We start from the raw sequence: 26,208 nt of genomic DNA, 5'->3' as shown, positions 1-26,208 counted from the left end.
CTGAAAAGCAAAAAAACAAAAGAAAACAAAAATACCCACTGGGGGATAAAATACCAAAGGAGAAAGGTGGTTACACCCTGGAAGGCCACAGAAGAGATAAATCAAGGAAGGCTCCTTAATATTATACAAATTACCTGTTGGAAGAAGGGCAAGGCTCACCTACTACCTAGAAGCCTTTGTCCAACAAAATCAATTCTGAGAGGTGGAACTCTATTTAGTTCAGAATACATGAGGTCCCTATCATAGGCAACTTAGAAGAGAATAGCACTAGAAATGCCTGTGGTCAATACAGCTGAGGACACAAGAAATCCCATGCACTACCAGAGTCACAGACTCAATGTGAGATAGTGGTCTGCCCATAAGCAGCTCTACTAACATACTATCAGGGTCTCAGTTTCTACTAAATATAGAAAAAATGCCTCCCACTGCCCTCCAGCCCTTCCCCAGCCACTGGTCTACTCTTCAATGAGAAATTTCACAAGGTTGCTGTGAGAATGACTTAACATAAAAAAAAAAAAAAAAAAAAAAAAAACTGTTAGCTAAACACATTAAGCAAATTGAAAATGCTAGGCCAGGCGTGGTGGCTCATGCCTGCAATCCCAGCACTTTGGGAGGCAGAGGCTGGCAGATTACAAGGTCAGGTGTTTGAGATCAGACTGGCCAACACAGTAAAACCCTGTCTTTACTAAAAATACAAAAATTAGCCTGGCGTGGTAGCACACGCCTGTAATCCCAGCTACTCAGGAGGCTGAAGCAGGAGAATTGCTTGAACCCAGGACGCAGAGGTTGTAGTGAGCCAAGATGGTGCCACTGCATTCTAGCCTGGGCGGCAGAGCAAGACTTTGTCTCGGGGGGAAAAAAATTTTTTTTTAAATGCTAATGTTTTTTAAACAATTATCTAAATTAAAACACAGATACACATTTGTATTATGTATGTAAAATGATATAGTACAGTAAATTTACACTTTATTACTTATATAGCATATATGTGCTATATACATATGAACTCAATTATAGTATGTATTTAAACATACTCTATAGTATATAATATGTAGTATATAACATTCTAATATATCCTATAGTATAACAAAAATTAGAGTCCTTCTAAGTTTTAGAAGCCCGGAAATACATAAAGTAACTTTTTTCCTCTTGTTCCATGAAGAAAAAGCCCAGAGAGAACTCACCCCAACTTTTGCCAAGGAACCAGCGCACCCATCTCACCCGAGGCACCACGCATGGCACGGGGCTGTGACAGCCCACAATGGGGGAAGGCAGGACCTGATCTGTCCTGAGCACAGCTTCCCCACTCCCAAACTATCAAACCTGGGTATGGACTTAATGGACAAAACTGAACAACACATTTATTCCTGAGAAATTATTTCAGTCCATAAGCAGTTTAATGGTTTAGCAATTACTGAAAAGCACAGGTTCACTGCTTTCCTTTAACATCATAATGATTTGAGATTATTCAGACTTAGGATGCTGGCAATTTCTTATTAATCACATGCTGAAATAGAACTGCATTAACTCATCAACTGTTAACATTCTGAATCTTAATTGAATATCATGTTAACTGCAATGATCACCCAATTACTCAATTCTTCTTTGCTTCTTTTAAATGGGATAATAAAGCAAACTGTAGTAAAATTAAAGATATACAGATTACCATACCTGGCAATAAAGGAACGAATTTATAAAACAGTTCAATGGATTTGTGTCGACATTCTGTCTGGGGCCTCCCACTATGAGCTAAAAGCCACTTGACCAGATCCAGTAAACACAATGACGTGGAAGGTGGAAATCCTCTGCACAGAGACAGCATACTGTCATTAGTCCCTCTCCAACATGCAACATTCAGCTACCAAGGCTCTAGAAATCATAAACTCATCTTTATCACACAGATACATGTAGAAACCTCACTAAAAGGCATTCAACTTATTTTTAATTTATTATAATTAGAGTGCAATCAAAATAACATAGGTGAAAGGGGTCCTAAATGCTGCTCATGTTCATTTTTTCATGTGGGGAAAAATTAAAAAGTTCTCCTTAAAAGAACAGCACTAAGTATTTTCACATTTCCTTTGCAACGTACCTTGTAAAGCAGTGCTTCTCAAAGTGTAGTCCCTGGACAGCTGTTCCAACATTACCTGTGTACTTGTTACAAATGCAAATTATCTGGCCCTACCCCAAGTGTACACAGAAATTAAGGGTGGGGCCAGCCCAGCAATCTGTGTTTTAACTGGATCTCCAGGTAATTCTAATGCATGCTCAAGTTAGAACCAATGAATTAAACCGATATCGTAAGTTAATAGTAGAATCTGGAAGAATCAACTTTAAAACAACAGAGAAAATATTAATCCACTTCACACACAGAACTGTGCTTCTCCAGAGTGGCGGTCACTACCATGGACAATAGACGTCCCCAGACACCCTGCAGAGATCTGGAGGGGCTCATGGAGGGCACTCACCCTATCGAAGAAAGCAACACTACTGGGATGGAATAAGGGCAAAAACTGGAAACCACTGGCCAACACCCCAGCCTTGGCTCTAAGCAGTTTCATTTCCTAATTTTATAATTCCATGTCTGTCAAGATGTTACTATTTGAACATTCAGTTCACACACTTCAAAATTTACTGAATAATGGTTCATGCATATTCTAGTCAAATCATCCACATCAAAACATATTCAAAATTAGTGCATATTAAACAAAACATCCATTATAAAACTAATTTTCAATTTGTATCTACTATCTCAACCCAGATCAAATACCTTACACTTTATCCCTTAAATCAAGTATTTTCAAACACAAAGCTTTTTAACGTTTTTTGAAAACGAACTCTTCACACTTCCACACATTCCTTGTTTAGGAAGTAATTCCTTACACTTCCACAGATCCATCCCAGGTTGTCCTTTATTAGCTAAGAATTAGTTTTATGTTGTGGGAAAAGACGGAAAAGGAAGCAAGATCACCTACCTTGGCAAACGTCGTTTCTTTGCTTTGTTTAAAGAAACATGCTTCTTTTCAATGATGCGGCATAGGTGATCAATGGCATCACAACACTGTTGAATTGTACCTGTTCTCAAGTACAAAGACATATTTCCAAAGAAGGCATATATAGCTGATTACTAAATTTGTATTGTAAATTTGTTGGCCTAATTTTTAACTGAAAAGGTAATTTCACTAAAGATTTAATGTTTTCATCCCTAAGAACAATAAATTTAGATAAATGGTTCACATTGCATATTCAAAAATGAACACAAAACCCGTATTTAAGACTGCAGGATAGCATGGTATGCACACACACACACAGAGCAATGCCACACCTAACTAGAAACTGTACCACCACTACCTCGGCCACCCAAAGCACAGCTTCTCCTAATGGACCTGAAATGGAAGAGACCTTGCAGGTATTACAAAACCCACATACCAGGCCAGAGCCTGTGGACTTCAATTTGTGGCTATTTTAAAGGGGTATAAGTCCCTTGACCTCCCTTCCTATGCAGGATAAACTATAGTATCGTTTAGTAATACAGCCTCTGGAGAAGGACAACGGAGGTAAGATGGTGAAGTCACCCATAGAAGTCTGGAATTATTTAGGAAAGGAGCCTTATACATCTTATTTTGACCTGTGTCACCAAGAAAAAGTTTTCTTTCTATGTTTTTTTAAATATGTCAGTGATCACAAAAAAAGTTTCACTTGTTGAAAAAATTCACCTATATGGAAAATCAAGATAAACAAAGCAAATTTAAGCTATTTGACAATGAGGACTAAATTTTAAACATTTTTGCTCACAGCAGACTATCAACATGAAGGATAACAGAGCTCAGTTTGTCTTTTTAAAAAATAAAGTTGCCGGGTGCAGTGGCTCACACCTGTAATCCCAGCATTTTGGGAGGCTGAGGCAGGTGGATCACATAAGGTCAGGAGCTATAGACCAGCCAGGCTAACATGGAGAAACAACTCTACTAAAAATACAAAAATTAGCCAGGCGTGGTGGCAGGCCCTTGTAATCTCAGCTACTCAGGAGGCTGAGGCAGGAGAATCACTTGAACCCAGGAAGTGGAGGTTGCAGTGAGCTGAGATCGCACCATTGCACTCCGGTCTGGGGGACAGGAGCAAAACCCCATCACAAAAAATAAACAAATAAAATAAAATAAAATAAAATAAGTCAAGACTTGTATCAGTGATAGAGTCCTGCCACATCTGTGTGGCCCTCTCAGTCACTGACATGCCTGGGCCTCTGCGCCCCAACTACATCACGTGCTAGGACCAACGGGGAGTTAAGAAGTCTTCTAGCTCAACAACTCTATGTAGTTCCTAAAAGCTTCTTGCATAGAATTTAATTATAATCATTTATTACTCTCTTAGCTATTTTAGCCTACTTCTGACTTGGTATCTTTATAATATTCCTTCATCATGGACGAAACAGCTTTATCACAGTCCCGTAATGAGACCCACTTTCTACTTTCTAAATGATCACGAGTTGAGTGCAGAAGCACTGACCACATCTCAGTGGTTATCACATCCAGCTTCTTCAGCACCATATCTGCACATTTTCATGTTCTGTCATCACATCATAGCATCATAGTGTCTGACTGGCTTTGTTGTCTCCCCTGCCCTGGGCAGAATCTGCAACCAACCAGGGTCAAGCTCAATGGCCACCAGGAGTATATGGTGAGTCAAAGAGAATGAGGGCATGAAAAAATCATTAACAAGCTGGATTTGAGGCACTAAAGGGGCTTATCTTCTCTTCACATTTGATTTATATAGAACTCTTGGGGAAAAAAAAAAGCCTTATAAGAGAATCACACAGTCTTAACTCCTCATTGGGGAAACTTTTCAGACCTGTAAGGCAGACAGAACACTGAAGCAAAATGTACCTAAGGACTTCTCATCTGCATGTGCTAAGGCCAGACTCTCCATGTATATCACCAAGGCTTCAAACACAAACTGCTCCACCAGAGACTCTTCTTCCCTGTAAAATAAAGAATAGGAAACCTCGCCTAAGAAAACAATAAAGCCGAAAGGACAAAGAAAAGGAATGGAATTAAAGAAGGCACACATTAATTAAATTTGATTTTTTTTTTTTAAAGCCTCAGCTGCGTGTGGTGGTGCATGCCTATAAAGATCACTTGAGCCCTGGAGTTCGAGACCAGCCTGGGCAACAAAGTGACACCCTGTCTCTACAAAAAATAAAAAAAAATTAGTTGGGTGCAGTGGTGCACACCTGTGGTCCCAGCTACCAGGGAGGCTGAGGCAGGAGGACCATTTGAGCTCACGAGGTTGAGGCTGCAGTGAGTCATGATCCTGCCACCGCACTCCAGCCTGAGCAACAGAGCAAGACCCTGTCTCAGACAAAAAAAAATAAAAGGGCTCAGTATTTTAAAACATGAAACAGGTGTGTGGCTCACACCTGCAATCCCAGAATTTTGGGAGGCTGAGGCAGGGATCACCTGAGGTCAGGAGTTCAAGACTAGCCTGACTAACATGGTGAAACCCTGTCTACTAAAAATACAAAAATTAGCCAGGCGTAGTGGTGGGCGCCTATAATCCCAGCTACTCAGAAGACTGAGGCAGGCAAATCGCTTGAACCCAGGAAGCAGAGGTTGCAGTAAGCCGAGATCACGCCATTGCACTCTAGCCTGGGTGACACAGCAAGACTCCGTCTCCAAAAACAAAAGAACAACAACAACAAAAAAGAAAAACCATGAAACAACCTAAAATACTTCTCAAAGATACTTCCTCAAGAAAAAGCTACATGAACCAAAGAGGCAACACATGCTGTTTCCACACCAGTGCCTCTGTCCCTTGTGTCTGCAGAACTGCTCATTTGCCTATGTGGCTATTATCTACGTGTCCTTCTGAAATGTAACCCTCATGAAGGGCTGTATCGTTGTACCTCCAACATGGGCACAGGCCTGGCACATCATTTTTTTTTCCTTCAACTTTTAAGTTCAGGGGTACATGTGCAGGATGTGAGACTACACAGGTAAATGTGGTACACAATATTCCTAATAAGGAATGCTGGATGAATGAATGAACACCACTACCTTAGGTCAGTGACCACTTGTCTTTTTTCTTGGACCTCTGAAATGGCCTCTTCACTGGTGTCCCAGTCTTCAGTCTACTCAGACCCACCCCTCTACACAGCTGCCAGCAAGTGGATTTTAGGAGGAAATCTAAATGCATCTCTCCCTGCACCCACTATTCCACAGACCCTCTGTCACTAGAGGTGACCTACGCTCCTTGCTACAGCAGGCAGAGCCCTCCTCACCAGCCTCACAACACCTGCCTCCAAACCTCAAAGGCCTTTATCGCCTCAGACACCTTCCTGTTTCTTATCTCTACCCCCCACCACCCCACTAACTATGATCTAAAATGCCTTGGCTGACTTCCATTTATCCTTCAAGTCTCATCTCCAATATAAACCCTAGCAAGAGGCCACAGCTTATGTGCTCACCCCGGATTAGCTACTCCTCCTCTGAGAAACTCAAAGCCCCTGTATATGTGTCTTTTGTTGCATTTCCGAAATGGCTGAGACAGTGTTTATATGCATTTCTCAGCAGTTTCCAAGCTTCTGGAGTGCAAACTGAATTTTAATTCACTTTTTAATTTCCAAAAGACAGCACAGCATCCAGCACATAATTACTTACTAAATGCAGGATATATGACACACGGATACACAGAGTGAAACTCCAAAGTCACTTTTCAAAACCACAAGTTTCTCTTCCCTGTGGTGTAGCTTTACAAACCTGAATTCCCTGTAGATATTATTAAAGGCGAGTGACGCTCCAAGCCTCTTGAAAGCATTGGGGTGAAGCGCAAGGCTATAAAGTCGCTTGAAAAGCGATTTGGTGTTTACTGGACTCTTCTCCTGCTGCTGTGGTGTTATTTGCTTAATGGACCATTTAAGGAATTCTCGAATACACCGACCACAAAAATCTCTTAAAGTACTGTCAACAGGGTCCACAATTCCATCCTGAAACAAAACAAAGAGACCTTGAGTTTACTAATTTTTATAACCACTAACAACTGAATACCCTTGGTCTATCTCTAAGCCTAACTAACGTAGGTTAAAAATTAATTTACAGCACTAGTCAAGAAAAACATAAACATTAGTAAAACCAATCTCCATAGTGTATCCAGAATCTAGGCTTATATAACTACTTCCTTCTGACATAATGAAAACATTTTCTTTTAAACAAATTAATAAACTGAAAAGCCATGAAGGGAGAGAAAATTTTAATTATAACAAAACAATCTTTCCCTTCCCTGAAAAAAACAAAATGGCTATATCCTAAGAATTTCAGAGGAATTCTGATTGTTGATTTTACCCCATAACAGCATTTGAGACACTTTGCATATTGAAGTTAAAGAAAATAAGACCCTTGGAAGTTCCAAAGAAACTGTACTGCTCCATAAAGGAAAATCCTATGGAGGCATGAAGAGCAGCCCCCAAAAAGGCCCTGCCAAAACCAGCTATGGACATTTGACCAACGACCACACAGAGATATATTCTACTTTATGCTTTGTTTCCTTCTGGTCATGACACTCTCTCAGATCTATAAAGGAAAAGTTTAACTTGAAAATGTACACTCAACACTGAAATAAAAGAGTTCTGCCTAACACTTCCAGTTATCTGCTATACACAAATCCTTTCTTGCAGAGGTAATTAGAATCTGAAAAGGTAACACAAGCCACGGGAATGGGAGGAGAGGGTGCTTCCTGCTTCTAAGAGCAGAGGTCACCGGTGCCATATGGTGATGCAGGGAATAGCAGCTCTCACCAGGAAACCCATGGCCCTCCTTCACTTGAGTGCTGTGCTACTGAGTTCACGCTGCTTCTTTACCTTTTCTTTCCTCAACTATCTCGTTTTACTTATCAGATTTCTTTCTGAAGCTCTTACTTAATCTACCTTCAAGGATTAAAAGGGAGAAAAGAAACAGAAAACAACTAAAATAAAAACTTTTTAACAGAAACATGATAATGAAACCATCTGAATGCAAATAAGCCATAAATTAATTTTAACTAACTGTATTTATTATAGGTAGGATTCACTGGTAGACACTGCAGGGAATTAAACTACAGGTTTAATTATGTCACCACCTTAACAAATGTTCACTCACTCTCCCCTGCCCCTAACATGACTACAAAGAAAGGTCACACTCAGAGTACACTGCCAGCAGCATAACCAGGACTGTGCAGGCAACATCAACTTATTTGCACAGGTTCAAAACTTATAGTAAAATAAGCATCAAGACACTACAGTTTAGCTGGCCTCACTGCCTCTGCCCTCAGTGAGATGGCGACCAAATTCTAAGACGCTGCTTCTCTGTGTCAGGAGAGTTCTGTGTAAAAGGTGAACTGCTGTTTCCAGGGTCTTTAGTTATTGAATCTGAGTATAGGAGAAAATTGGATATGCTCAGAAATTCTTCTTATTCTTTGTTTGTTTTTGAGACAGTTTCACTCTGTCGCCCAGGCTAGAGTGCAGTAGCGCAATCTCAGCTCAGTGCAACCTTTGTCTCCGAGGTTGAGGCAATTCTCATGCCTAAGCCACCTGGGGAGCTGGAACTACAGGTGTGTAACACCACACCCAGCTAATTTTTGTATTTTTAGTAGAGACAGGGTTTCTCCATGTTGGCCAGGTTGGTCTCCAACTCCTGGGCTCACGCAACCTGCCTGCCTCAGCCTCCCAAAGTGTTGGATTACAGGCATGAGGCACTGTGCCCGGCTCACCGCTGAGGTGGGCGGATCACTTGAAGTCAGCAGTAAAACCAGCCTGGCCAACACAGTGAAACCTCGTCTCTACTTGAAATACAAAAAATTAAGCAGGCATGGTGGAGCGCGCCTGTAGTCCCAGCTATTCAAGAGGATAAGACAGGAGAACTGCTTGATCCTGGGAGACGCAGGTTGTAATGAGCCAAGATCATGCCATTGCATTCCAGCCTGGGCGACCGAGCAAGACTCTGTCTCAAAATCATAAATAAATAAACAAACATCAAATACAACTAATCAATGGGAATAAGAGGAAAAGAATCAACTATTACTTACCAATATAGCTTCTAGTAAGGCGACAGTATCCTGACTTTCAAATTTCTTATTGTTAGTGAACCAGTGAATCAGCTGCATAACTAGTGGCTCGTACAGCTGCCTTGTCACCTGAAGAAAGAATACCATTAAAGTTAATTCCCTTCACGTTAAAGAAATATTACTCTGTAAAGAGTTCCATTTAAATGCCATTTGCAGTATAAAATTAAGCAATACTACTACCATGGTTGTACTACTTTCCCTTTTTAGTTCAGGCTCAAGTGGTCCTCTCCCACCTCAGCCTCCAGAATAGCTAGGACTACAGGCATGTACCACCACACCCAGTTAACCTAAAATTTCTTTTTAGTAGAGACAGGGTCCCACTATGCTGCTGAGGCTGGCCTTCAACTCCTGGCCTCAAGTGATCCTCCTGCCTCAGCCTCCCAACATGCAGGGATTACAGGTATGAGCCACCATCCCCAGTCCCATTAGTTTCCTTTTCCAGTTTAATCCCATGATGAGGAGTCCAGCAAAGAAAAATATGCAACTAAAGCTCCCTGTTCCTCTGATTGGGAGGACAATTTAGGATAGATATTGTTGGGTTTTTAATACTCATCTTTATTCATCTGATCTTGAACATGCACACAAGATATCCTGGATTACAGACAGATCCTCACCATTCAACTATTATACAAAGCAAATAATAACCCTGTGGTTCCCCACAGCCTAACTGTCCCTCCTTGTGGTGACAAAATGAAAGCCCAATCAATGTGCTATATACACAAATTCAAAGCCTGCACCACAGGGGAGGAACATAGAAAAACAGATTTAATCTGTTTATATGTAGGACAAAGAGGAAGCTGCCTCTCCCACTGCTGCCAAAAGGAGGGAGAAAAACCTCTATGGAGATAGGATGAAAAGGATCCTAGGTCTAATCTTCTGGAACATAAATAAAGCCTCTCCAGGAGCCAGGAGTCCCGTACTCCCCGGCTTTGTAAAATCCAAGATGTCTCCAGGCCTGGGCTCCTCCCTTCTGACAAGTAAATCCATACCCAAGAAGGCAGAGATCCTGTCTTCCTGGAAGCTTGGAAGTGTAATCTAGTGGCCTGGTGGAGGTGTGACCATGTGGTCATCTTGGAGCAGTAAGAGAAGTGGATCAAAGCAATTAGCTAGACAAACTGTTACAAATCTAATCCTCATTATACATGAGAGTAAAATGCTGGCCAGGCACAGTGGTTCATGCCCGTAATCCCAGCATTTTAAGAGGCCAAGCCCGGAGAGTCTTTTGAAGCCAGTTCAAGACCATGCTGGGCAATATAGCAAGACCTTGTCTCTAAAAAAATTATTTTTTAATTAGCTAGGCATGGTGGTGCGTGCCTGTAGTCCCAGCTACTCAGGAGGCTGAGACGGGTGAGTGTCTTGGGCCCAGGAGGTGGAGGCTGCAGAGAACTATGATTGTGCCACTGCACTCCAGCATAGGTGACAGAAGGACACCGCGTCTAAAAAAAAAAATTAAAATGGCCAGGCATGGTGGCTCACGCCTGTAATCCCAGCACTTTGGGAGGCTGAGGAGGGGAGATCACTTCAGGTCAGGAGTTTATGACCACCCTGGCCAAAATAGTGAAAACCCTTCTCTGCTAAAAATCCAAAAATTAGCCGGGTGTGGTGGTGGTCGCCTGTAATCCCAGCAACTTGGGAGGCTAAGGGAGGAAAATCGCTTGAACTGGGAGGTGGAGGTTGCAATAAGCCAAGATTGTGCCACTGCACTCCAGACAGTGAGACTTCGTCAAAAAAAAGTAAAATGCTTGTGGTGTAAGTTAAGGCGAACATTCCCTACACTGATATCCTGTACATTTCTGCCTCAGAGGCCAGGTTTTTTATAGGAGCACTGAGCTAACCAGACCTTTATTCCCCACAGTTATTGAGCTCACCAATTAAGTACTTTGATATTAGAGGTCCATACTGTAGTTAATATCACCTCGAAAATGATGCAAAATGTCCCAGGGCTCAGAATAAACAACTCAGAGACTCTTCCAAATAGTCTTTCCAGTCTTTGAAGGTATTTTTCCCCCAATACCTTCACTGGCCTCTATGAAGCAATTTTTAAGATTAATCAATATAAAAGGGTCTTAACTTTCAGTCTGAAAGTTTAACCTGGTCTTAAAGTATCACTTTTTTTTTCCCACAAAAGAATCATACTGTTTTGTTCTTAGTACAAAAGTTTTTTAATACATGTATACATAGCTAGATATATATACAATATATACATACCCCTTTCTAGAAAACCATCCCGCTCCAGTCCTACATCCCAAAGGTAACTACTGTGAACTTTCAAAATATTTTATTTGTATACTTTTTTTTTTTTTTTTAAGACAGAGTCTTGCTCTGTCGCCCAGGGTAGAGTGCAGTGGTACAATCTCGGCTCACTGCGACCTCTGACTCCTGGGTTCAAATGATTCTCCTGTCTCAGTCTCCCAAGTAGCTGGGATTACAGGTGTCCACCACCACACCCGACCAATTTTTGTATTTTTAGCAGGAACAGGGTTTCACCATGTTGGCCGGGCTGGTCTCGAACTCCTGACCCCCAGCCAATTTATATATATTTAAATATGTGTATATGCACATGTAAAAACAAAAAAAAATCTGCCAAGGAGGCAGAGCTCCTGTCTTCCTGGAAGAAACCAGTAACTGGTTTCTTCCTTAGAGTACTTTCCACGTAAACATATGCACTCTACCAGTGTTTTCACTAGCTGCCCAGTACTTCAACTAAGGACATACCACAACCCAGCTGGCAGAACCCTACTGCTAGAAATGCAAGTATTTCTAAATTATGACTACCATGCAGAGTGGAGAGTCCTGAGCAAACTGTTTAAGCAGCTTTGTTGTAAGGAAGCTGCTACGCCAGGGCTGTGGTCACCCAGTCCGAGCCCAGCTGCAGAGTACTGTGCCTGCATTGCCCCACCAACCATGACGCACAGGGTTCTTTCCTTGTGCCCTTGGCAACACCAAACATTGTCCATCTTTTAAATACTTGACAGTAGCCAATCATTTTAATTTGAAGTTCCTTGTTTACGAAAAGGTTGACTATTTTAAGATACATTCCATCGGCCATTTACATTTCTTCTTTTATGAGCTGCCTATTTTTTTCTTTATACGTTTGTCTATTTTTAAATCTGATTTATTCAGTAGTACGTTGCACATTATGTATATGTTACAATGTTGGTTTTGTGCCATTCAGTAGTCTTAAACATTTATAAGGTCAAAACCATCAATACATTAACACTTTTATGTGTCTCCCTATCTGTACAAACGTTATAGAAAGACACAGAAGGATGCCGATTATGGAACGGTAATGAAATCCATCCAAGGAGCAGAAATCACACTGCACACAGAAGAAAACGTTTTGAAATGCTACGAGTCTACTTTTTCTTAACAAAACATCTATGCACATGTCAAGATGTGTTATTATAAAGACATTCTCCAGACTTTCCAGAGGATCTAACATCTTTTCCCAGGGAACAAGCATGTGAAAGGGGTGACGTGAAGGTTCATTTTTATCTTTGAACATTTTTATATTATAAACTGATGTGTTATCAACAAAAAAGACCCCAAGACTTAAAGACATACACAGACAGACAAGCTATGTAGTCATTACATTTTTCTGTAATTTATTTACAGTTTGTTTTTCCTTCCAAATCTTATTGATTTACAATTAGTTTCTTCACTTGTGACAAAGACTCTTTCCCTTACCCTAACTCTAGTCAGGCTCCTCTGAACTCTTCTCAACTAGGCCTTGACTTCTGGGCTTCCATGTTCATCTCTATTAGTCCAATTTTACCAAGAACTCTGGTGGGTCAGTTCAGCGAAAACCCCTCTCCCCTTGATATATAATCTAATTCGTCATCTCCCACCAGCTCCCAGGCAGTGTTTGGTCACCCTGGCCCATCTTCAGCCATAACACTCTTAGGTTGGTTTAGCCACAATCCTCTTTATGTCTGATGTTTTCTCTATTGCGGGAAGTCAGGGACCCCAACGGAGGGACTGGCTGGAGCCAGGGCAGAAGAACATAAATTGTGAAGATTTCAGGGACATTTATCAGTTCCCCAAATAATACTTTTATAATTTCTTACACCTGTCTTTACTGCAATCTCTGAACATAAATTGTGAAGATTTCATGGACATTTATCACTTCCCCAATCAATACTCATAATTTCTTATGCCTGTCTTTAATCTCTTAATCCTGTTATCTTCATAAGCTGAGAATGTACATCACCTCAGGACTACTATTGTACAAATTGATTGTAAATTATGTGTGCGTGAACAAAATGAAATCAGTGCACCCTGAAAAAGAACAGAATAACAGCAATTTTCAGAGAACAAGGGAAGATAACCATAAGGTCTGACTGCCTACGGGGTCGGGCAGAACAGAGCCATATTTTTCTTCTCACAGAAACCCTATAGACGGATGTGCGAGTAGGAGAAGTATCACTGAATTCTTTTCCCAGCAAGGAATGACCCTGGGGAAGGAATGCATTCCTGGGGGTAGGTCTACAGACAGCCACTCTGGGACTGTCTGTCCTATGCAGTTGAGATAAGGAATGAAATATGCCCTGGTCTCCAGCAATACCCTCAGGCTTACTAGGATTGGGAAATTCCAGCCTGGTAAACTCTCGTCAGACCGGTTGCCTGCTCTCAAATCCTGTTTCCTGTTAAGATGTTTATCAAGACAATGAGTGCACAGTGGGACATAGGCCCTCATCAGTAATTCTAATTTTGCCTTGCCTTGTGACCTTTATTACCCTTTGAAGCATGTGATCTTTGTGACCTACTCCCTGTTCATACACCCCCTCCCCCTTTAAAATCCCTAATAAAAACTTGCTGGTTTTGTGGCTCCAGGTTGTCATCACAGTCCTACCAATATGTGATGTCACCCCCAGAGGCACAGCTGTATAATTTCTCTCTTTGTACTCTTTATTTCGCAGACTGGCCGATCCTTAGGGAAAATAGAAAAGAACCTACGATGAAATATTGGGGGCTGGTTCCCCCAATATACCTCTTAGTGATTTTCCATCCACTGACCCTGACCCTGCTCCTTGGCTATCAATCCCCCTGGTCAATAAGTATTTGGAGTAGAGCCCAATCCCTCTCCAGCAGTGTAAAAGCCCACTGGAATAGCCTCCCCTTTAGTAGTTTTCCTTAACATCTTTAACGAATGTCAAAATTTTTTCTTTAACATGTTAGTCATTTGACCTAGTATCATTTATCAAATGACCCATTTCCCACTTAAATGGCCCCCTACCATAGACACAATTTTCATATACACACTTTCTAGCACCTACCTCTCCCACTGAGCCATCTGTGCACTGGTTCAGCCTCTTACACTCCGTTAAGGCCCCTTTTTAACATTTGCTACACTAGACTCCCTCCAGCACACTACCCTTTCAAAACGTGTCTTGCTTATTAGGCTCAAGCAATTACTCCTTCAGATTATTTTTAAGTTCAAAAATAAAATTAATTCTGGATTTTTTACTGGAATTATACCAGAGTTAATTGATTTGGGGAAACTTGACATTTTTTTTCAATAATGTCTAACTCAGGTACATAAGCTATTCATCTTCTATAGTCATAAAATACATTTGCCTGGCACACTGAAGTTTATTCCTAGACATTTTTTTTTATGCTGTTATGAACAAGATGTTATAGACATATTTTCCAAGTGGTCAATACTAATATATGAAATATATGAGAATAACATGAAAACAGATAATGAGAATTATGGGTTTATAATTCATCAGCTTTTTCCTTTATTAATTCTTAGAGTTTATCAGCTAATATGCTTACGCTTGGGCTTTCCAGATTTGGAAACAATTATAGTAATCTTTTCTCCTTCCTAATATTCCTTCTGTGATTTTCTTATCCTACAGTATTGAATAGAATCTCCCAAATAGTTAGTAGGGCTGATGTCCTAGCCTTACGGGTCTCCTGACAAGTGTCTTTTAATTGCCAAGTGCCAAGTGCTGGGGTAGATGCTGGAGAGGGAGCAAGGAATACCAGGCTCTGCCCGTGCCCTCAGGGGACTCACAGACCTTGAGAGGTTAGGATGCTAAACATGGAAATAACTAACTCCAAGTAAAGCACTGACCACTCCCAGAAACAGGCCGTGCTCCCATGCTGGGTGGAAGCGCAAGGGAGTGTCAGTACTTCACACAGAGGATGACCTGGCTGCAAGATTCAGGCAAACATTCTATCACATTAAACATCATGTGAAACTACTATTTCATCAGGAGCTGCCAAATGCCTCCCAGGCTTCCACGGAGAGGTTCAATGCTATGTTAAATCTACTTCTGTAGTAAGTTTCCAGTTTTCACTATGAACTCTATTTAATAACAGTGCATCTGAACATACTGCTGGACTATATCCACACACATATACTGCAGAATTTTCCAACTGCATTATGAATGAGTTTTGTATTTCATTTTCCTTTTTACGTGTATACCCTGATATTCAGGTCATGCTAGACTCATAAAATGAACTCAGAAGATTTCTTACCTTTTTCTGCCTCATGGCAGCAGTGAAGGATTTGTCCATAAAGTCATAGTATAGGCCACTTGTCAGCCATGGTTAGTTCTCTCTCTCTTTTTTTTTTTTTTTTGTTTGAGAATGAGTCTTGCTCTGTCTCCCAAGCTAGAGTGCAGTGGCGTGATCTCAGTGCACTGCAATCTCCACCTCCTGGGTTCAAGTGATTCTCATGCCTCAGCCTCTCGAGTAGCTGGGATTATAGACACGCGCCACCACGCCTAGGTAAGTTTTGTATTTTTAGTAGAGACAGGGGTTTTACCATGTTGGCCAGGCTGGTCTTGAACTCCTGACCTCAGGTGATCCAATCACCTCGGCCTCCCAAAGTGCTGGGATTATAGGTGTGAGCCACCACACCTGGCCCATGGTTATTTCTCTTTTCTTCCCTCTGTGAAAGACTATGTTTGTCCATGAGAGGGGTGACAGCTAAGTCACCTTCAGATGCCTGGACTCTCAGTAACTTTTAACTATAACAGCGATTCCCAAACTTCGAGACACACTGAAAGTGGAGGGGAGAGCTTTTAGAAGTTCTGGTGCCCAGGTCATGTCCAAGACCAATTAAACCAGAGGACCTGGGGTAGCAGCCAGGGAGCAGTATCATTCTTAATGATCTCCAGGTAATTCCACTGCTCTGTTGACTACTGAATTAGAGAAACCAAACTTTTTAAAGTTTCAGTTTAAAAAGTTCAGTTAAAGTTTCAGTTACAACTGTTTCAGATTCAAAGCCCTTACCTGATCAACATCACACGCAAGTCGAAGCAGCACAGGAAACGTCCGCTTATAGAGCTGGTACATGGGTGGGGCTCCCTGTCCCCCTTCCGGCATCTGCGTGGCTTTGCCCAACATAAACATAACCATGCTATGTAAAAGTTCACAGGCTGCAACCTAAAACAGACCAGGAGGTCAGCAACATCTAAGTTATCACATTGAAGACGAGAGAATATGTGAAATGTCACTCAATTTAGCCCTTTAAGAAGAAAAATTTCATTGCACATAACTATCACGTAAACCAAATATAAATTAACTGGAATTAGCATTTCTTGCTGTATAATACTAATGATTCTGTTCACTTTGTTTTTTATCCAAGAACAAAAATTAAAATTTAAAGCTTTAGAAACTGACACTAATACATTCTTGAGAAGTATATTTCACTGTTGCCATATTAAAGAACTATATAACTTTGCTTCATCTGTTAGCACATTTTAAACTATCACTTTTAGTAAAAATATTTTTTGAAGCACTATAGAAAATTTACAAATTAATACATGCATACCTCATTTTATGAGGCTTTGGACACAATGTGTTTTTTAACAAATTGAAGGTCTGTGGCAACCCCCTTGTTGAAAAATTCTACTGGCTCAATTCTTCCAACAGCATGTGCTCACTTTGTTAGCATTTTTAAGCAATAAAGCATTTTAAAGTATGTATATGAAGTTCTAATTCTATTACACACTAAATAGACCACAGTAGAGTGTAAACATAACTTTTACATGTACTGAAAAACCAAAAAACTAGTGTGATTTGCTACACTGAGATGTTAACTTTATTGCTGTGGTCTGGAGCTGAACCTGCAGTATCACCAACGTATGCTTGTATGAAAATTTGAGATTATCTGTTTCTAAACTCCTAGACTGAAGAGGATAACCAAGCATAGACGAAATATCACTCTAAATGCCCTTTATATTGCATTTTATATAAAGAAAAGCTTTTGGTATATTAATGTTTTGAAAGGCAATTTTTTTTTTTTCTGAGATGGAGTTTCGCTCTGTCGCCCAGGCTAGAATCCAGTGGTGTAATCTCGGCTCGCTACAACCACTGCCTCCCGGGTTCAAACGATTCTCCTGCCTCAGCCTCCCGAGTAGCTGAGACTACACTCGCACGCCAGCACACCTAATTTTTGTATTTTTAGTAAAGATCAGGTTTTACCATGTTGGCCAGACTGGTCTCAAACTCCTGACCTCAAGTGATCTGCCCGCCTCGGCCTCCCAAAGTGCTGGGATTACAGGCATGAGCCACCACACCCAGCCCAGTTATCTATTAAGACGATTTATGTGACTTCCATTTCTCAATGACACTGACTTCTAATAAGTAAGTAGTTTTCTAATTACTGTATTACAGAAAACAGAAAAATACTAATATTGGAATGGCTGAAATGTGTTCTCCATATCCTAACCAATATGTATTTTTAAAGCAACAGGAGCTAAATAATGGGTGAAATAAAAAATAGAAGTACTTTAGTTTGTCTGTCACTGGCTGTGAGCGCTAATTCTGTGACTCGAGGCAGGAACACGTCCAGGAAAATGACAGGTTTCATCTCTCTAAAGGGCACTGCAAAGCTCAGCCGCTTCTCTCTGTCCCAGGCCACATAGCTCTTCATCATCTCATCAGAGGAAGCGACTGTTAGAAAAGATTTTAAAAGAACAAAACATTTTTTTCTTTTTATTACTGTCAGAATTATTCACAAATCAAAACATTTCTAACGCCACCTGTTCTACATTCTATTAAAGTGAAGCCCTTCATTCACCTTTCCCTATTCTTTTGCCTCAGATATGCAATTACATCAGAAATCACTCGATTTAATTTAAAGTAAAATTACTTTTAAACAAGCCTAATAGTCTCGAATGTTTAACATCCAAATTCACTTAGTTACTTATTCTGTGGAAGAAAGTCAATGAACAAAATTTTTACTTTAAAAACAAAAATCTTGGCCTTGCACAGTGGCTCATGCCTTTTGGGAGCATTTTGGGAGGCCGAGGCGGGCAGATCACCTGAGGTCGGGAGTTCGAGACCAGCCTGACCAACATGGAGAAACCCCGTCTCTACTAAAAATACAAAATTAGCCGGGAGGAGTGGCGCATGCCTATAATCCCAGCTACTAGGGAGGCTGAGGCAGGAGAATCCCTTGAACCTGAGAGACTGAGGCTGCGGTGAACCGAGATCACGTCATTGCGCTCCAGCCTAGGCAGCAAGAGCAAAACTCCATCTTCAAAAAAAAAAAAAAAAAAAAATCTCTTTAAAACACTTTCCAGGCCGGGCACGGTGGCTCAAGCCTGTAATCCCAGCACTTTGGGAGGCCGAGACGGGTGGATCATGAGGTCAGGAGATCCAGACCATCCTGGCTAACATGGTGAAACTCCGTCTCTACTGAAAAATACAAAAAACTAGCCGGGCGAGGTGGCGGGCGCCTGTAGTCCCAGCTACTCGGGAGGTTGAGGCAGGAGAATGGCATAAACCCGGGAGGCAGAGCTTGCAGTGAGCTGAGATCCGGCCACTGCACTCCAGCCTGGGAGACAGAGCACGACTCAGTCTCAAAACAAACAAACAAACAAAAAAACACTTTCCAAGTACAGGCTCTAACTCCCTAAATAACCAAAACTCCCTAGTATTAACACCAAATTTCAAAAGTAAAAATACAGAGGAATTTTTACTAATCAAAAATGTAGACTTTTGACCAGGCACAGTGGGGCACGGTGGCTCACACCAGTAATCCCAGCACTCTGGGAGGCAGAGGCTGGGGATCACCTGAGGTTAGGAGTTCAAGACCAGCCTGGCCAACATGGTGAAACCCCATCTCTACTAAAAACACAAAACATCAGCCAGGCATGGTGGCGTCTGTCTGTAATCCCAGCTATTCAGGAGCCTGAGGCAGGAGAAACGCTTGAACCTGAGAGGTCGAGATGGCTGTGAGCCAAGATTATGCCACTGCATTCCAGCTTGGGCAACAGAGCAAGAAAAAAAAAGAAAAGAAAAGAAAAAAAAGTGGATTCTTTTAAATTGAAATAATAGAGACAGCTTCTTGCCATGATGTTGCCCAAGCTAGTCTCAAACTCCTGAGGCTCAGGTAATCTTTCCACCTCAGCCTCCCAAAGTTCTAGAATTACAAGCGTGAGCCACCACACGCAGCCTACTAATCAAATATGGTAATTCTCATTTGGAAAAATTTCTAAAAATATCAAAATATTAACAATATTGGATCTCAAAGAGATTAACTTGGAATTCCTGACACATGGAAAAGAGTATCAAATTACATTGTTTCAAACTGGATAACATTCTTAACAAGTCAAGCTAGAACATCTATTCTACTGGTATACTGAATTATTCCAATTTTATGGATACAGTCAAAGAATTTCATTAGCCAAGATATTATTCTTTATAATCTTATTTAAAATATATAAATCACATATAGGAGTAAATATTCAGAATATATTATGAACTGGATACATCCAAATAAAAGCACAAATATATCTACAGAGGTTATTTATTTTAAAAGAAATTTACCTGTCAGAAGATTTTTGTTTATTTGTCCTCCTAGAGATCCAAGCATTTGTACTACTCTAATTCTTATTTCTTCTAAGGATATTGCTTCATTCTATAAATTTGAACAATTGTATATATGTGATTACAAATGGGTTAAAAATTAAACAGAAGACATATGAAAACACTCTTTGCCATCCACTTGGATGTCCATTTCCTAGACCAGCAATTCCAAACTTTTTGGCAGGATCCTTTCCACTCTTAAGAAACACCAAGGACCCCCAAAGAGCTCTGCTTTATGTAGGTCCTGTTTATCAGTAATAATGACATTAGAAATTGAAACTCAGAAACTATGTAAATAGTTACTTAATTAAAATTACTAAACCCCATTACATGTTATAAAAAGTAACTATATTTTCCAAACAAACGAAAACTCTGGGCAAAGTGGCCATCTCAGTGTGCCTTTCAGCTGTCATTTTAATAAAAATTGTGTCCACAAAGCAGTGGCTATTTCAGCTCCCCGTTCAAAGCACCACACAGTGCTTTTTCTCCAGATAGCTGTCACACTTCTCTACGCAGGCCTGCTTCATGTGCACCTCCTGCCTCACACACACAGTATTTTGAAAAATCTGTGCTCAGAGTCAGTGCTAGAGAATCAACAGTTTTCTCCATCACAATACCGTGGTGCAAATTAACAGAGTAAAAATAGCTTTGGCCTTGCACCCTGGATCCCCCAGGGGTCACAGTTAGAGAACCGTAGTGCTAAGGAACAGGCACTGTGTATCGGTACAAAAATTTTGGCAAAGCACCGTGGCACATGCCTGTAATCTTAGCATTTGAGAGGCTGAGGTGGGCGGATTGCTTGAGCCCAGGAGTTCAAGACCAGCCTGGGCAACAATGTAAAACCCATTTCTACAAAAAATACAAAAATTAGCTGGGCATAGTGGCACACGCCTGTGGTCCCAGCTACTCGGGTGGCTGAGGCAGGAGGATCACTTGAGCCTGGGAGGTTGAAGCTGCAGTGAGCTGAGATCACACTACTGCACTCCAGCCTGGGTGACGACTTGAGATCCTGCCCTAAAAAAAATTAAATCGATAAGAATACAAGAAATTTTATTTGTAAAACCATAGATATATTCAAGTTATATTATCCTGCTGTGTCATAAAATTATAAAAACTTTTATGCTGCCATTTCTTGTTTCATTCTAGTCTCTCAAACAAAAGGTGCCCAAAATAATGAGGTGAGAAGAACTGACCCTAGAGTTTGCATTATCAGTTTTAGATGTTAAAAGTTTTTCAGACCGGGCGTAGTGGCTCACGCCTGTAATCCCAGCACTTTGGAAGGCCGAGGCGGATGGATCACGAGGTCAGGAGATCGAGACCATTCTGGCTAACATGATGAAACCCTGTCTCTACTAAAAAAATACACAAAAAAAATTAGCCAGGTGTGGTGGCGGGCACCTATAGTCCCAGCTACTTGGGAGGCTGAGGCAGGAGAATGGCATGAACACAGGAGGCAGAGCTTGCTGTGAGCCAAGATCGTGCCACTGCACTCCAGCCTGGGTGACAGAGGGAGGTTCCATCTTAAAAAAAAAAAAAAGTTTCTCAAATTTTAATTCTTACTTAATTCCAAAATAGATATTTCCCCTATTCTAACTCAATTTTCTCTATTTACATCATTTTTTACTATCACATCATATGGTTTACTCGAGTAAACTGCCCCAAGGAATTATCACCAAAAAGCCACAAAAGTACAAAAAAGAAAACTGGAACAAACTAAACCTGGTAATATGACATATTGAAGATCTAAGCATAAATGAAAGTCTTACATATCCCTGGTATCAGTATTCTAACTTGCTTATTTAATATGAACCAGTTTACCTTTTATTATCCACTAAATACATTTGAAGGGAGGGATGAACAGAAAAACAAGACCAAAAAAAAAAAATAAATAAACAAAACAGGTAATAGAGTTTATATTTTCATTGCTAAAAATATATTAATTTTTTTTGAGTCAGGCCATTCCCATTGCCCAGGCTGGAGTGCAGTAGTGTGATCTTGCTCACTACAAGCCTCAACTTCCCAGGCACAGGTGATTCTCCCACCTCAGCCTCCCAAGTAGCTGGGACCACAGGCATGTGCCAGTACACTCAGCTAATTTTTTGTATTTTTCAGTAGAGACAGGGTCTTCCTATGTTGCCCAGGCTGAGCTCAAGCAATCACCCACCTCAGACTCCTAAAGTGCTGGGATTACAGGTGTGCGCCACCATGACTGGCCAATATATTAAAATTATTTTTATATTGTACTCTACTTTGCAAACAAAAACAACTAACATTTTAAACGAAGATTTTTACTTTTCACAAGTGTTAGAATCTGATCTCTGCATTATGTAAGGTACAGAAAACACAAAGGACTTCTTACTGATGAAAGGTTCTTTGTCTTCTTCAGATGCTTTAACACCACTTTATTAAATCCTTTCTGGGCAGCCCGAGAAAGAGCTGACACTTCCCAGTTATTCTTGGTCTCATCTATCAACGGTAAATGACAATAAATTTAAAATAGTATTCATTCATTCATTTAATGCACATTAGCAACAACAAACTATACTGTCAAATAGAAACATTAAAATCCTAAATTATGATTTAACAAAACTAAGTTTCTAAAACAAAAAATATAAATGTTGGTTGCTTTTAAACATCACTGTCTGACAAACAGAACATGGCTCCTTGGGAAGTGTCTGACTCCAGGGTCGAGAAGAGCATGAATCATCTCATGGCGCAGGAGTGGCTCCCGCGCATCACACTCGGGCCAAATCTGGGACAATGTGAGCATCAAAACCAATCATGACGGCAAAAGATTAGACCCACTGAAAAAATAAGAATCCACAAATCTTACTAAAACAGATAAATAAATAACAGGGAGAATTGTTTCTTGCAGAACATCAACTAGCATGAAAGAAATGATAGGGGTAGAAAAACACCATTTTGCAACCATCAAAGTAATACCTGATTGAGAATTGTCAGTGGATACTAAAACCATTATGGTGAGCTTGATGAGGAACAAGAATATTTACAGTGTTAAAGTACCCCGTATAATAAATTCCTTTTTTTTTTAAGCAATCATAAACTTACAGAGGATGGAGAGTATATAATTTCTTTCCTGAAGCACTGAGGGTAAGTGACCAACTCAACACCCCACTGCCCCAAATGCTTCAATGTGTGTTTTCCACAAGGACAGCCTCCCAAACAACTGCCACACAACCATCCAAACCAGATTACCAACATTCACTCCTTAGCACCACTCAAAGAGTTCAGCATTCACCTAAGAATGTTTTTAACTCAGGACAGCATATTGCACTTAGTTGACCTATCTCTTTAGTCTCTTTTAGACCGAAGCTGTTCTGCAGTATTTCCTTGCATTTCATAATTTGGACATTTAAAAAATCATATGCTAGTAATTTTATACATGGTCTCTCCATTTGCATTTGTCTAGTATTTTCTCATGATTAGACTCAGGTTATGGGACTGAGTTGTACCATTTTACTATTTCCTTTATTAACTGCTGAATTAAACTCTGACACATGTTCATTTTCTCTCTGCAGTCATAGTTCTACAACTATAAAGTCATTTCCAACAGTTCTGAGATGTCCAGTGCATTCATGACACGGCCAGGTGAGCTGCGCCATGGGAGGGCACCTCCCGGTGGTTTAACCCCAGCAAGTCTTCTCTTGGTTCCAGAATGAATCCCCGGCAGTGGGATCTTACCTCTGCTCTCTCTAGCTAGTTCTTTTCCTTTCTATAATTGTGTGGTCCGTTTGGTGACCTTCTATGCGTAGATGTTAAAGAGTTCTACTCTCTGATGGGCCAGAGATGATAAGAGAATCTAGTTTTTAGCGGGGTTTTTTTTTTTTTTTTTTTTTTTTTTTGAGCTCCAATAAGTTAAGAATTTTTAGTTCACTGGAAAAAAACAGACCTTTGATATGTGGACAATTCAGCATTTTCTATGTCTTTTGGGAACAGGCCCCCAAATCTAGCCATAAACTGGCCCCAAAACTGGCCATAAACAAAATCTCTACAGCACTGTGACATGTTCATGATGGCCATGATGTCCACGCTGAAGGTTGTGGGTTTATTGGAATGAGGGGGAAAGGAACACCTGACCCACCCAGGGCGGAAAACCACTTAAGGCATTCCTGAACCACAAACAACAGCATGAGCCATCTGTGCCTTAAGGATATGCTCCTGCTACAGATAACTAGCCAGAGCCCAACCCTTTATTTCAGCCCATCCTTTTGTTGTAGCCCATCCTTTTCTTTCCTGTTTTAGTTAATCTATAATCTAGAGAAACAATGCTTATCACTGGCTTGCTGTCAAAAAATATGTGGGTAAATCTCTGTTCCTGGCTCTCAACTCCAAAGGCTGTCAGCCCCATGATTTACCACTCCACACTCTGTATTTCTATGTGTGTGTCTTTAATTCCTCTAGCGCTGCTGGCTGGTCTTCGCAATGTCTGTATCTCCTGGTTTTTGGCTCAAGTTGTGGAACTGAAACTATTTACTAAGCTCTCTCTGTGTCTTTGCAAGTATGTATGTATAATCAACAAAGGCCTATATCTACTTTCGTGTATAATGTTCTCCAGTATTTGGAGGGTATTGATAAATTAGATTATAAAGTCTCTTAAAGGATCTCTATTCTGATTTATACAGATATGTAAATTGAGTATTCCTAAAATTCTCCAAAAATAAGGAAGTTGAATTAACAGTGTTTTAAATGTGCTAGACTTTAAAAATCATACAGAAAACAACAATTTGGGATCATTTAGGAATATTCACGTAATTAAGGCACATCTGTGGTAAACAGACAAGTTTAATGTTTTGGTTTATATAAGTCTATTTTATCTATCAGTATTAAATACAATACGAACATACACTTTATTCTACTTGTGTTTGTTTTCCCTATAGTTATTCCAGCCAATAAGCTAACATTACTTCTCAATAACATTTTTTAAAACTGTGGTGTAATATACATAACATGAAATGTACTCTTTTAACCATTTTTAGATATATAATTGAGTGGCATTGATTACATTCAGTGTTGCGCAACCATCACCACATCCATCTCCAGAACTTTTTCAACATCTGAAACAGTCCCATATAACTTTTAAGATTATGAAAAATGCGGCTGGGTGCAGTGGCTCACGCCTGTAATCCCAGCACTTTGGGAGGCCAAGGGGGGCAGATTACCAGGTCAGGAGATCTAGACCATCCTGGATAACATGGTGAAACCCCCATCTCTACTAAAAATACAAAAAATTAGCCAGGCATGGAGGTGGGCGCCTGTAGTCCTAGCTACTCGGGAGGCTGAGGTAGGAGAATGGCGTGAACCCGGGAGGTAGAGCTTGCAGTGAGCCAAGATCACACCACTGCACTCCAGCCTGGGCAACAAAGCAAGACTCTATCTCGGAAAAAAAAAAAAAAAAAAAAAAAAAAAGATTATGAAAAATGTAATAAGTTTATGTCCAACTAAATTGAATCATTACCTGGGTAAACTTTTTTTTTTTTTTTTTTTGAGTTGCATCTCGCTCTGTCGCCCAGGCTGGAGTGCAGTGACCGGATCTCAGCTCACTGCAAGCTCCGCCTCCCGGGTTGACGCCATTCTCCTGCCTCAGCCTCCCGAGTAGCTGGGACTACAGGCGCCCGCCACATCGCCCGGCTAGTTTTTTGTATTTTTTAGTAGAGACGGGGTTTCACCATGTTAGCCAGGATGGTCTCGATCTCCTGACCTCGTGATCCGCCTGTCTCGGCCTCCCAAAGTGCTGGGATTACAGGCTTGAGCCACCGCGCCTGGCCTAGGTAAAGTTTTTATTTCCCCAGTAATTATATCGTGTAGTATGCCAACTGGAAGATTATTATCTTTAGGCAATTTGCAACCTTGAACTGACTGAGTTAATGGATACTTTGGATGGTTGGGTACTTTGCTAATTTCTAAGTAAAATATTAATAGAATACTGAAATATTGATGAAAAGGTACAATTTTTATGTTTATGTGCTTTTCCTGTTTGCTTTTATATTTTATAGGCCATTGAAGGTAGGAGCCTTGGGTCATGCTAATAGGCGTGCACATGCTTTCTCTTGGGGGGCTGCAGACAGTGGTATCTGTGAGCTCCATGAGTCTGACATACTGCTAGTGTGCGAGGCTATTCTCAATTACCCACTCCAGTTTTCTAGGTGAACCATGAGTTTAGTATGTTATATAATTACAAGTGGTTGTGCGGCTATATTAGAAGAAGAATACAGAAATCCAATTGCATGCATGCTTTTTTTCTTTGAGACAGAGTCTTGCTCTGTC

The 26,208-nt window shown here is 40.6% G+C and overlaps 1 protein-coding gene across 4 annotated transcripts in view; it reads right to left on the bottom strand.

Moving 5' to 3' along the window:
* PRKDC (protein kinase, DNA-activated, catalytic subunit) overlaps positions 1-26,208 on the bottom strand; it is a 185,568-nt gene that overhangs the window by 121,842 nt on the left and 37,518 nt on the right. For all 4 annotated transcript variants that reach the window (XM_010357481.2, XM_010357483.2, XM_010357480.2 and 1 more), the window contains exons 22-30: positions 22,283-22,389; positions 19,885-19,975; positions 17,840-18,003; positions 16,339-16,491; positions 9,055-9,162; positions 6,756-6,982; positions 4,884-4,978; positions 2,976-3,075; positions 1,672-1,805 (exon numbers count right to left, since the gene is read on the bottom strand). In XM_010357481.2, the coding sequence (XP_010355783.2) occupies positions 1,672-1,805; positions 2,976-3,075; positions 4,884-4,978; positions 6,756-6,982; positions 9,055-9,162; positions 16,339-16,491; positions 17,840-18,003; positions 19,885-19,975; positions 22,283-22,389 (1,179 nt within the window). The remainder of the gene's footprint in view (positions 1-1,671; positions 1,806-2,975; positions 3,076-4,883; positions 4,979-6,755; positions 6,983-9,054; positions 9,163-16,338; positions 16,492-17,839; positions 18,004-19,884; positions 19,976-22,282; positions 22,390-26,208) is intronic.

Source organism: Rhinopithecus roxellana, chromosome 9 (genome assembly GCF_007565055.1).
Source record: "Rhinopithecus roxellana isolate Shanxi Qingling chromosome 9, ASM756505v1, whole genome shotgun sequence".
NCBI lineage: Eukaryota > Metazoa > Chordata > Mammalia > Primates > Cercopithecidae > Rhinopithecus > Rhinopithecus roxellana.
Note: the sequence above shows the minus strand (reverse complement) of the source record. Positions and strands in the feature narration are given on the sequence as shown.